Here is a 13,795-nt window from a genome sequence, read left to right on the forward strand (position 1 = left end):
ACTCACAAGCTGCCTGTGGGAGCCTCTGCTGATTAGCCAAAACTCTTTTTTTCTTTTTCTCTTCTCAGATTTAATCTCTCATTATATTTCTGGTAGATTTTCTCCACATTTTAATAATTTTTAATTTGAAATTTGATTGGAACCACCCCCACTGGTTCACCCAGTCATTGAAGCTGACTGCAGGCTTATGGGAACTGGCTGAACAAATGTATCCCGCTATGGGTGGCTGAACTGGCCCTTCTAGAGGCTTTCCTAGGTATCCATGTACGGGGTCTACCACTCACATCAGTGGCTCAGAGAGACACCAATTCCATGACTCCTCAAAAACTGGTGGAGCTGGAAACTAGCCCTGTCATTAAGAAGGGCTTCTATCTGTAGTGCTAAAACATACATGGCTTTCTCAGCATCATACTTGGTGAAAATTCATGTTATAAAGCCAATTTGATAAACATCTGATTTCCTTCTCTGTTTAACACACTTCTGATCCCTAACTGGAAGTTAAACGTGTCTTTTTGTCAACTTAGTGCTTTATAAAAAGCGCTATGTGCCTGGCGCTGTGCTGGTTTCTTTATATATGTTCTCGTCTCACAAGAGCCCTTCTGTGGTAGTTGATATTATTTCCACTCACATGTAGGGAAGGAGAGGCCCAGAGACAGAGTCACGGATACCCTGATTCTAAGCGGAGCTCTCTTCTCTCTGTAAGGTATCCATTTGCTAAATGTTTAGCCATACTAATTGGAGTTGTAGAGGTCCTACCTCTTCCAGTGAACACTTCCACCAGGATCTTTAAGTCATAACTTCAAATGTTGTCAGAGTAAAAGAATAAAATTGACTTAAAATTTTTAAAAGTAAAAAACTACTTTTGAAAGGCACACCATTTCTCCCCCACTTTGCCTTTCCTTCTAATCTTGATGCACATGATTCTCTTTTACCTGTGAAGGGGCCCAGGACATGTCCCAAAGAGGCACATGTGCGTAAGTGGCATACGCCCTGTCTCCCACATGCTCTCCCTGTAGTCTTTCTCTCAACTTGCCTCTGGCACACGCACCCTCCTTCCCACATGGAGATTTGCTAGCACGGAGTCACGTATTGGGCTCTCAGAGTCGTGCATAATTTTATACACGCTAGACATTCATGCTCGCAATAGGGCTGATTCATGCTGCTCTAGATCCTGTCAGCTTCTAGTTCCACTTCTCCCCACCCTCCCACACCTCAGTTCTGCATGGGTGGGGAGAAGCTTGGCTCAGAGAGAACTAGGGTCTTTGGTTACGTCTTCCCTGCCCCTCTACCTTCTACCCTTGGGTTTTCCTGTTTCACAGGGAGCTCAGTGTAGGAAGAGAGACAGAAGCAGCCTCTTCAAAGAAAGCACAACCTCTGGGACCAGAAAGCAGAGAAGAAATGTGGAGCCATATCAGTTCAGTACAACTTTTAACACTGGGAGGTTTACAGTCCACTTAACAGTGTTATATGTCTGGCTGTCAGTGGCTGTCGGATCTCTCCTTGTTTCTCTCTGTCACTCTCTCTCTTTGCTAACTTTAAGCACATTTGGAACATCAACTTAAAAGACAAGGTATATGTGAGAGACAACAATTATTACTAAATAAACAAATTTCAACATGACGAGTAATATTCCCAAAGCAATACAGAAATGTAAAAACCCAGGTACAGAAAACAACAACAAAAAATCCACCCACAACTACGTCTAATTAGGAAGTCTGTTTGACCTTTGTGACTTGATCAAGATAAGCATGTCCTGAGGCAGCGATATCTCAAGCTACTCATAGGATTCTTTTAAATTGGTTTAGGTTGGTTTTCCCAAGGATTAACTGATTATTGTAAGTACATCATAGCAAGGGAAAGCAGAAAGTCACACAAAGTTTTATGAACTGAAAATCTGAGAATAAAGACTAAAGCCATTTTTTATACAGTGCCACAGAGAGACCCAGTCAGGATGCTGGTCATATTGGGCCAGAGGCATCTTTGTCTTTTATTCTTTCATAAAATCATGGATAAGTCCATTCTTCTTCCTTCACTTCTTATTCTCAAACATATTGCAGAGCAGTTATTTATGTAATAAATGGTGATTCTTGATTGAAAATCAGAATGGCCACCTTGTGATCATCTGTGAAATTCATAACATACATCTAAGGCTCTTCAGCACTACTCAAAACCAGCTATTGAAGGAAGAGATGGTAAGTGGTATGCCAATTTACACTCCAGAATAGGCAAGCTATAAAAGAAAGATACTGGTTTCTCCCTGTCAGTATTTTAAATTCTAACTTTGATTTTAAAATATATATTTCCTGTTTGAAAGCCCCCTTTTTTGGTTCTTTTTTTTTGTTATTATACTTTAAGTTCTGGGGTACATGTTCAGAACATGCAGGTTTGTTACATAGGTATACACGTGCCATGGTGGTTTGCTGCACCCATCCACCCGTCATCTACATTAGGTATTTCTCCTAATGCTATCCCGCCCCTAGCCCCCAACTCCCTGATGGGCCCTGGTGTGTGATATTCCCCTCCCTATGTCCATGTGTTCTCATTGTTCAACTTCCACTTATGAGTGAGAACATGCAGTGTTTGGTTTTCTGTTCCTGTGTTAGTTTTCTGAGAATGATGGTTTCCAGCTTCATCCATGTCCCTGTAAAGGACATGAACTCATTCTTTTTTATGGCTGCATAGTATTCCATGGTGTATATATGCCACATTTTCTTTATTCAGTCTATCATTGATGGGCATTTGGGTTGGTTCCAAGTCTTTGCTATTGTGAACAGTGCCACAATAAATATATGTGTGCGTGTGTCTTAATAGTAGAATGATTTATATTCCTTTGAGTATATACCCAGTAATGGGATTGCTGGGTCAAATGATGTTTCTAGTCCTAGATCCTTGAGGAATTGCCACACTGTCTTCCACAGTGGTTGAACTAATTTACACTCCCACCAACAGTGTAAAAGTGCTCCTGTTTCTCCACATCTTCTCCAGCATCTGTTGTTTCCTGACTTTTTAAGGATCACCATTCTAACTGGCATGAGATGGTATCTCATTGTGGTTTTGATTTGCATTTCTCTAATGACCAGTGATGATGAGCTTTTTTTCATATGTTTGTTGGCTGCATAAATGTCTTCTTTCGAGAAGTGTGTGTTCATATGCTTTGCCCACTTGTTGATGGAGTTGTTTTTTTCTTGTAAATTTGTTTAAGTTCTCTGTAGAGTCTGGATAGTAGCCCTTTATCAGATGGATAAATTGCAAAAATTTTCTCCCATTCTGTAGGTTGCGTGTTCACTCTGATGATAATTTCTTTTGCTGTGAAGAGGCTCTTTAGTTTAATTAGATCCCATTTGTCCATTTTGGCTTGTGTTGCCGTTGCTTTTTGTGTTTTAGTCATGAAGTCTCTGCCCATGCCTATGTCCTGAATGGTATTGCCTAGGTTTTCCTCTAGGGTGTTTATGGTTTTAGGCCTTACATTTAAGTCTTTAATCCATCTTGAGTTAATTTTTGTATGAGGTGTAAGGAAGGCATCCGGTTTCAGCTTTCTGCATATGGCTAGCCAGTTTTCCCAATACCATTTTAAATAGGGAATCCTTTCCCCATTGCTTGTTTGTGTCAGGTTTGTCAAAGATCAGATAGTTATAGATTGTATGGCATTATTTCTGAGCCCTCTGTTTTGTTCCATTGGTCTTTATATCTCTTTTGGTACCAGTACCATGCTGTTTTTCTTATGGTAGCCTTGTAGTATAGTTTGAAGTCAGGTAACATGATGCCTCCATTTTTGTCTTTTGGCTTATGATTGTCTTGCCTACGCAGGCTCTTTTCTGGTTCCCTATGAAATTTAAAGAAGTTTTTTCCAATTCTGTGAAGAAAGTCAATGGTAGCTTGATGGGGAATAACATTCAATCTATAAATTGCTTTGGGCAGTATGGCCATTTTCACAATATTGATTTTTCTGTCCATGAGCATGGAATGTTTTTCCATTTGTTTGTGTCCTCTCTTACTTCCTTGAGCAGTGGTTTGTAAGTTCTCCTTGAAGAGTTCCTTTATATCCCTTGTAAGTTGTATTCCTAGGTATTTTATTCTCTTTGTAGCAGTTGTGAATGGGAGTTCACTCATGATTTGGCTCTCTGTTTGTCTGTTACTGGTGTATAGGATTTTTGCACATTGGTTTTGTATCCTGAGACTTTGCTGAAGTTGCTTATCAGCTTAAGGAGATTTTGGGCTGAGACGATGGGGTTTTCTAAATATACAGTCATGTCATCTGCAAACAGCGACAATTGACTTCCTCTTTTCCTAATTGAATACAATTTATTTATTTCTCTTGCCTGATTGCCCTGGCCAGAATTTCCAATGCTATGTTGAATAGGAGTGGTGAGAGTGGACATCCTTGTCTGGTGCCTGTTTTCAAAGGGAATGCTTCCAGTTTTTGCCCATTCAGTATGTTATTGGCTGTGGGTTTGTCATAAATAGCTCTTATTATTTTGAGATACGTTCCATCAATACCTAGTTTATTGAGAGTTTTTAGTATGAAGGGCTGCTGAATTTTGTTGAAGGCCTTTTCTGCATCTATTGAGATAATCATGTGGTTTTTGTGGTTGGTTCTGTTTATGTGATCAATTACGTTTATTGATTTGCGTATGTTGAACTAGCCTTGCATCCCGGGGATGAAACTGACTTGATCGCAGTGGATAAAATGACAACATTTGTATATCAGTGCTTATCTTCTATTTGAGGGATGGCCAAGTTATTTTCTGTGCTCCTTTGTATGTCTGTCCTGCTACCATCATCTGATCAGGAGCAACTCAAGTTATCTGTGGATTCTTGATAGTATCTCATCAGTAGCTGAAAAAAGAAAAATATACTAAAAGCCTTTAATCTGATAGAAAAAGAACTAGTAGTTGGTTGTTTAATTTAAAAGTTGGTCAAAGTAGGAAATAATTTGAAAAGATACGTATTTTAAACATTTTAATGTAACCTAAATATACATAAATTTCCTAGTCTTTTGATGGAAGGCCTTTTCAAGAAAGCCAGTGTAAACCAGGCTTACAATACATTGTTTCTGTTTTCCAATTTAACTTCTTTGATGGTGAAACAAGAAATTGAAGCAATATGAATGTAGGAATCTAGATTTTTGTTATTTTTTTCAACTTTTGCAAATCTTGTCACCCACATTAAATCAACAGGAACTTAATTTAGTAACTGACATTTATTAAGACTTTCTAAAACATACGTTTACTTTTCTGATAAGCAATAGTGCTTTTCCCTTTTTACACTCATGTTCCTGTTTAAATATTTGTTTAAATTAGTTAATCTTAATATCAAATGTAGCCAGCAAAACAGGTGTGGGAATCACTCAGAATGGTGGGAGCCCAAGGCTTTGGTCATCCTGAAGAGTACCACCAGTCGGCGTAGAAAGCGCTGGGCACCCAGCTGGCTGGTTTACAGTGGGAATAACAGCACTAGATCATTCAGTGCATTGATTATAGGAGGTATGGTTAAGAGAGTTTTTTACTATACAGTGAAGGAAGAACTAGAAAACCAAAGAAATGAGAAGAAAAATATGAGCAAAGCAAAAATAATAATAATGTTTAGACCGAGACAAAAATATAGATGTGTGATTTGCCGAATAAAGGAAAAAGATGAGCGTGATGAGAAGACAGAGATAAAGATACACATTCATGAAAGAAAAAGTAATTCCAAGCTGAACACTTAAGGGAAGAATATTAACATTGATTGAACTGGGATTGAATATAGTTGAAATTTATTTCAGTGAATCACCCTGATATATTGATTGAGCAGGAGCATAGGGTGTTCTAGGCCTCCTTGCAGTCATTGTTCAGGGACGGCTAAGTAACTAGTGGAAAATCCATTTCAGGTCACATACCCCCTGTTTTATAAGGTGGGCACTGGACATACTTCACTGTGATTGATGGCTCTTCAGGTAAATGATTTCTTGTTTGATCATTGGAGATTTCAAACTTGTTCTCCCATGATATTGACAGGTGAGGAGGACTTGTGAGAAAGGAGCCCATCCAAGACATGTTCCTCGTTGCTCATCATTTTCAGATGAGCTGTTAAGACTCCTTCTGATTCTCTTCTTTACTTTATCCCAAGCCTCATTGGGTCCCTTGTCTTTACCTAGACATAATTGGCTCTATAAAGTATTTGGGTGAAGCTTTAGGTAGAGATTGAGTGTAGCTTGGTCTGGTTATAGAGTTCCCTGACACCTTGACCGTGGGTCTGAGAAAACAGAAATACAGCTCTATCGTTGGCCCGCTCTTATGCTGGGACATGCATTTCCTGTTGAAACGGCCGTGGGGTAGCACATGCTGAGGACTGTAGTGAGGAAGTGTGCTACCCTTTGTTGCAGGACAGCCCCATATAAACACATACTTCTCATTTATCTGGAAATTTCTTTGGAAGTAAATGTCTCTGAATTGGAAGCCAGATACTCTAAGAAGCTATGGGGTTTTTTGCGGATCCCAACGGTATCATTTAGAAAATTATTGCTTTAGGGTTCAGGCACGGTGGCACACGCCTGCAATCCTAGCACTTTGGGAGGCCAAGGAGGGCAGATCACTTGAGGTCAGGAGTTCAAGACCAGCCTGGCCAACATGGTGAAACTCTGTCTCTACCAAAAAACATGCAAAAAATTAGCTGGGCATGGTGGTGTGCACCTGTAATCCCATCTACTCAGGAGGCTGAGGCACAAGAATCTTATGAACCCAGGAGTCAGAGGTTGCAGTGAGCTGAGATCATGCCACTGTACTCCAGCCTGGGCGACAGAGCAAGACTCCATCTCAAAAAAAAAAAAAAAAATTATTGCTTTAGTTGGTTGAGAAAAAGTGTCTAATATATATCTAATGCTAGAAAGGATCTAGCTTGTTATATGTGTGTAACTTTGTTAATTCTTTCCTGTTCTGACATATATCGGATTTTGATGTGTTCGTGGAAAAACTGAAAATGTCAGCTAGGTATTAGGAAACAGCTCAGCAGTGAAGATGAATCTGATGCCTGAATGTGACCCTTGACCTTTAACTGAAAGAATCTGTAAAAAAATCAATCTAGCCAAAGGAGTTTAGCCTGGGATGGGATGTTTGTAGCTGCCAGCTTGTGTAAGCTACATTCCACCTGCCGTGGGAACTTTTAAAAAGTTGATGATTTATATGGTTTACTGTATCCCCACAACATCCTTACTTTCTCTCCTCCTGTCAACCCCAATACTTCTGCTCCTTTTCAGGGCAGTCTACTTTGTTCGGCATAAAGAATCCCGGCAGAGGTTTGCCATGAAGAAGATTAATAAACAGAACCTCATCCTTCGAAACCAGATCCAGCAGGCCTTTGTGGAGCGGGATATCCTGACTTTTGCAGAAAACCCCTTTGTTGTCAGCATGTATTGCTCCTTTGAAACAAGGCGCCACTTGTGCATGGTCATGGAATATGTGGAAGGTATCTGACACGGAAAACATGACACCTGTACCCAGAAATCCCTTGCTCATTTGCGTTGTTGAAGCTTTCTGTGTTTGTGCCACATAATGGCTGTATCCACCTAGGAACTGAAACCAGGCAATGAGATGGCTGTATTCCCAGTCATTATCTTCTGATAATTGCTTGTAAAGTGCCTGCTCTACTATAACAAAGGGAAAATTAGCGCTATCTGGAAAAAAGGTTGTTTATCTTTTTTAATAGTTTTTAATCCTAACTACCTCCTCTCAATTGGTCATTAAAGTTGGAATATAGGTGATGGGATTTTTTTCTACTTATTTGTATTACATATCATAAAAGTACTCATCACAATTAGTCTTCTTACACAAAGAAATATATATTCTTTTCAGTCTATGGTATGAAATAAAATGGAAAAGGAGATACAGTCAAGAAAATGCAGCCAGTCTTACTGATTTTTAGCTTTTTTTTTTTTTCTTTAAGAGGTTTATGGACTACCTTTTCAATGCTCCAAGTAATCTTATTTCCATCAATTTTATATTAAGTTTCTGAGTTCAAGTGACCATGACTTGTTGACATAAAGTTAATAAGATGAATAGATTGGTAACAATTTCAAAGCATCTAATTTAAGCTGTTGTCATTGAACAGAATCCCAAAACTATAAAACTCAAAGAAACATTAGATATCCTTTTAGTTTAACCTTTCCATTTCATAGATGAGCGAAATAAAGTCCAAGAAAGGAAGACTTACTAGATAGAGTGGTAGATAAAAGACAAAAATGTAGCTTGCCTTATTTTCACCCAGTGTTCTTTCTGCCACACCAATATTTTGCTTTTTTAACCTCTGTTGTGGTTATCTTAACAAAAACAATTACTAACATTTATCACACATTTAATATGTGATATGTGTTGGGCAATATCTTAAATTCTTTATATAGATTATCTCATTTAATTCTCGTAAAAATTCTAACAAAGATGGCATTATTACCATCCTCGTATTACAGGTGAAGGAACCAAGAGTAGTTTGCCTAGGATGTCTCAGCTGGTAAGAGGCAGAGCTAGAATTTGGATTCAGGTAGCCTGATTCTAGAATCCATGTTTTATGCTGGTATATTTTAAATTGTTACCATGATCCTAAAATTATGCCAGCAGTTCTTTAAAGTACAGTTTCACTTCAGAGCCAAACCTCCTCTCTTATGAATACTACTTCTTAAATAAAAATCTGTATTTTCTCCATATCATGTCTTAGTTAGAAACATGGTAGGTTAATACACAGACTCCAGTTGTGACTATGATATGCTGTGTCTATGGGTAGAGATGATTTCACCTTGAAATTCTGCAGTCTAAACTAATTTTCTCCATTAAGCCTTGATCCTATAGCTATTAACTCTTTTTCCTGTGTTATAGGGGGAGACTGTGCTACTTTAATGAAAAACATGGGTCCTCTCCCTGTTGATATGGCCAGAATGTACTTTGCTGAGACGGTCTTGGCCTTGGAATATTTACATAATTATGGAATTGTACACAGGGATTTGAAACCAGACAAGTATGTACACAAATGAAATATATGCCTTCTTTTGCCCAATACAAAGTTCTCATATGTTTATAAAGCTGTTTTCTTTTAATGCAATGTACATTTTCAAATTCTTCCATAATGTCCAAAATGAGTTGTTTTAACAGTATATACGGTAATTTGTATGTAAATCTTTAAAAGATATGCTTATTTGAAGTTCAGGAAACTCATGGAAAAAAGGATACAATGCATATATATGTATATTTTTTTCTTTTTTATACTTTAAGTTCTGGGATACATGTGCAGAACGTGCAGGTTTGTTACATAGGTATACACACGCCATGGTGGTGTATGCTGCACCCATCAGTCCATCATCTACATTAGGTATTTCTCCTAATGTAATCCCTCCCCTAGTTCCCCACCCCCAATGACAAGAGAAAAAGATAATGATAAAGCCAGAGTTCATTTTTTTAAGTTTTTTTTTTAATGGTGTAAATGTGATAATAGCTTCATAGAATGCTACTAGTTGTTTTCTGGATAATTTCTTTATTTGGTGTAATACTTAGATTACCTTTTCCTACTCCAAGATGAAGTGCTTGATATTACATTCTATTTTACTCACAATTTAATTTTTTAGTAATTTTTAATTTATGTGGAATTGATTTTGGTATCTGATTTGAGATACAGATTGACTTTTTTTCCCAGATGACTAGCTATTCATCTTGACACCATTTATTAAATATTTCATGTTTTCTCCACTAATTTGAGAAGCCTCTAAAAACATTACATATTAATATGTAAAGACTTTAAGTGTGCTGAAAAGTTTATGATAAAATTGACTCATGCTCATTCTACAAAATTTGAAAAATTCAGGGGAAAAAAAGAAAAAAATTTATCTGCAATATTACCAAAGACAACTATTAAAATTTTGGGATATTTCCATCCAGTAGCTTTTTAAAAAATACCTCTATTCTTTTAATTTTAAAATTACTGTAATACTGTATATACTATTTAAACTTTTTATTTTCCCACTTAAAATAAAAAGTTTTAAATATATTTAATTGCAGATTCTTTGCATGTGTAAGAAGAAATATAGGTTTTGTGCTTAATGAGTAGAAACTTAAATTAGAGATGGAAGTTGAAATCTGAAACAATACAATATTTTTCTGTTGTTCTTTATCTTACGTCTCATTTGAATCACAAATGGGTTCCTTAGTTCCTGGTGTATGCCCTTCCTTTTTTATTTTCTTATTGTGAAAATGGAAAGGGATCAGAGTTTCATACTTGAATTTTTCTAAGAGTTTCAAAGTGTTAGAAATGATGCTTTATGTGGCTGTTCCAACAAAGATTAGCTACACCTTGTCTCTAGCCCTCCCTTGTGAATTACACTCAGCTGCTAGACGGAGGTATTTGACGTCTTTGTGTGACTCCATCTCTTTCCAGGCCAGGTTTGGTAATAAGCTTGATGCCCATGTATTAAATAGTCTTAGAAATTGATGGGGGTAGAGAAGAAATGAAAATAGATAACCAGCTTATAAAGTGATTATTGTGTTATATGTCCTTCTGCCTCATAGCTTGTTGGTTACCTCCATGGGGCACATAAAGCTGACAGATTTTGGATTATCTAAGGTGGGACTAATGAGCATGACTACCAACCTTTACGAGGGTCATATTGAGAAGGATGCTCGAGAGTTCCTGGATAAACAGGTAAGCTTGAGTGCCATGTAGTTTATTGAGAAATACCAAGTATGGTATTGCCAGTGAAGTTCAGAATCAACTTGTGTGGGCCATCTTCACATCAGTGCTGGTGGTTTAGATGTCTGTATAAACCTTACATTTAATAAAGTGCAAATTGCTCCCATTTTTCTCCCTGGGCCTCTTTGAATTGTCTGCTCCATCTACATTCCTCCCCCAACATTATGGTCTATTAGCAAGACAAACGATCTAATTGCACACAAGGGAGAGTGTGAGAGAGACAAATGGAATACTGTTTTTGTAAGGAATTCAGGAGTCTCAGTAGAGTACTTGTGAAACTCATGATGCATTGTACCATCACGGGTGCTAAATCCAAGCCACGGCCCATTTCCCTTTAAGCATGCCTCATTACCATGTGTCCACAATCTGTTCATTGTAAAATTACTTAAGGTAAACGCATCTCAACTGTCATTGCTTTTATGAAATAACCTGTGTGTGAATGTATTTTGGTCATATAGATACTAAAACTCTCTCTGACAATGACAAACTTAAAAATGCGTTATTATTTTAAATGTAAGGATTATAAGTGGTTTTAATATTGTATAGTAGGTAAAACTACCAAACAGGGTCAGATTCTCAATTTGAAAGTAAACATTACATATAATTTAACATTAGAGCAGAACTGTAAACTTCCCATCTTTGGTAATAATTCTTTGCCTTGGTATTTTAAATATCTTTTTATAATTGTTGCTCTTAAGTTCTTTGTCCATGTGGTTCCATGTGGTTGAGCAGGTGCATTCTGGGCAAAATAATTGGTGACTAGCCACCTTGCTCATTTTAATTCATGTCTAATATTCCAATTATTCTAATATTGCAATTATCTTTTAGGTCTGTGGCACACCTGAATACATTGCACCAGAAGTCATTCTGAGGCAGGGTTATGGAAAGCCGGTGGACTGGTGGGCCATGGGGATTATCCTCTATGAATTTCTGGTTGGATGCGTGCCATTCTTTGGGGATACTCCAGAAGAGCTATTTGGACAAGTCATCAGTGGTAAATATCATCAGGAGTTATCTTTAAGTCACTGTTGGGAAGCAGCTATTTAATGTAAATCTGTTGAGTGTCACATTTTTCACTACTAAAATGTTAACCTTTATCAAACAGTTGAGCCAAGAAATTGAAAGAACTGACTCATCAAAGCATATAACTGGCATTCTTAATCTCAGGAGAGCAATTTTTGTTGAAAATTGATCTGAAGAAATGTTTTTAACATGGAATTTGGAAATGTACTAGCAACAAAACCATTTTTTATCGTGTGCTTTTTCTGCAAAGGAAATTGGTGTGGGATTTACAGGCAATTTAATTGCCATCCAGTCTTCCTTTCCATGATAAGAAAGTTGCACCAGAGAAGAAAAGGTTAATGTGGGTAACATTTACATAAATGGGGAAAATGGTTAATGGCATAATGAAGAAATTAACAAAAATGTAATAAACCCTAAAACAAATGTCTACCAAATAATAAATAATGAGAATGGGAAAGAAGCAAGTTGAATCCACAGATTGTTAATGATTCCATTGGTAGTTGTTATGGTGTAATGTTATTTCTGTAACAGCTGTTCATCTTTCATTTAAAATTCAATAACTTTTAGATCTTAACCTGCAAACTGACCCTAACTATTGTATGTGGCCTGTGGCAAAACTAAATGATAATTAAATAGGGTTTATCACTACCCTACCTGCCGATTTTATAAATTTCCCTGGAACATAGATCAGAAAGGCCTCTCTTCTTTAAAGTTTGTCAGGCATCACTGACATCTTTATTAGCCACATACAGTCTATTTGGACTGTGTTTAAAAGGTCTAGCAGTGGAAGTAGGGGAAAAATTCATTTTGCATATGAGGAGCCCCTTTATCACAGCATTCTTTTCTATCTTTGACTTTGCAAGCCGGGCATATTTGTACACTTTAACAAAGCAGAATTGTGAGTTGCCTGCAGTGTATGACCCCTTTATACAATATCTGAGCTGTTTATGGATTTATAACTAGGCTGTTTTCTGATATACTAAAGCCTGAATGGCAAAGGGAATCAACTGTTTAATTAACACAAGCAGCAAATGCTGGCTTTGTTCTTGATGCCTTACGGCTCAGATGCATATTCATGTTTTATTTTCCAAATCAGATTTAAACTGCAGCAGAGGAAGCTAGAGGCAGGCATACACAGAAATAACTCATGTTTTTATTGCATTTCCGTACACACAAGCACGCACACCTATCTTCAGGCAAACTCCTTCAGAATGAGAATGTATTCTTAATATTTATGACAGATTTTAAATACTTCCATTACTATGATTACTTTGGTTTTTTTTTTCTTCTTTTTCTTCAGTCTTAGCACTTTGACCTTTTTGTTTGTTTGTTTGTTTGTTTCTGGAAATAGTTATTTTTACAAAATTACTTCTTGCTTCTTAGAGCCGAAGAACTCTATGGCTGTGGCCAAATTCTCAGTTGAGGAAATTAAGAGAGAAAAATCTTACCCTGAGATAATCCCTGGATGGATATATTAGCCACCGAAATGGAGGTGTTGAGAGTTTCTATTATTTTAAGTCTTTTAATAACTAGAGAGGCAACTTTTTGTAAGCCGATTATTTGAAAGAAAAATGAATTTAAAAAGCAAATGAAAGATGTACTTATTGAAATATTCTCTTCCTACCTTGTAAAAAATCTGTGCTGCTTATGTCTTGTAAAAGAATGCTTCTCAAACATGACTGTGTTTAGGAATCTATTGAAGATGAAATGCAGACTCTGATTTAGTAGGTCCGGAGTAGGCCTGAAATTCTGCCTTTCTGACAAATTCCCAGGTGATGTCCATGTTGCTGGGACCTGGACCCTCTTGTGAACAATATGGTTATAAACAACTTTTCTTCCTTCTAGATGAGATCAACTGGCCTGAGAAGGATGAGGCACCCCCACCTGATGCCCAGGATCTGATTACCTTACTCCTCAGGCAGAATCCCCTGGAGAGGCTGGGGACAGGTTAGAGCCCATGTGTTTTAATTTTGCTAATGTGCAAGAAATAATGTCTACATGGAGCGCTCGGAAGCTTTTGTTGTTTTGCTTTTGCATAGGCAACATCTGTTAGTTGATGTAGAACATG

General features: G+C 37.4%; 1 protein-coding gene across 3 annotated transcripts in view; it reads left to right on the top strand.

Moving 5' to 3' along the window:
* The window catches only part of MAST4 (microtubule associated serine/threonine kinase family member 4), a 577,822-nt gene that overhangs the window by 531,358 nt on the left and 32,669 nt on the right, over nucleotides 1–13,795 (top strand). For all 3 annotated transcript variants that reach the window (XM_030799245.1, XM_030799247.1, XM_030799246.1), the window contains 5 exons: nucleotides 7,235–7,443; nucleotides 8,844–8,982; nucleotides 10,524–10,656; nucleotides 11,533–11,698; nucleotides 13,573–13,674. In XM_030799245.1, the coding sequence (XP_030655105.1) occupies nucleotides 7,235–7,443; nucleotides 8,844–8,982; nucleotides 10,524–10,656; nucleotides 11,533–11,698; nucleotides 13,573–13,674 (749 nt within the window). The remainder of the gene's footprint in view (nucleotides 1–7,234; nucleotides 7,444–8,843; nucleotides 8,983–10,523; nucleotides 10,657–11,532; nucleotides 11,699–13,572; nucleotides 13,675–13,795) is intronic.

This window comes from Nomascus leucogenys, chromosome 18, assembly GCF_006542625.1.
Source record: "Nomascus leucogenys isolate Asia chromosome 18, Asia_NLE_v1, whole genome shotgun sequence".
Classification (NCBI taxonomy): Eukaryota; Metazoa; Chordata; class Mammalia; order Primates; family Hylobatidae; genus Nomascus; species Nomascus leucogenys.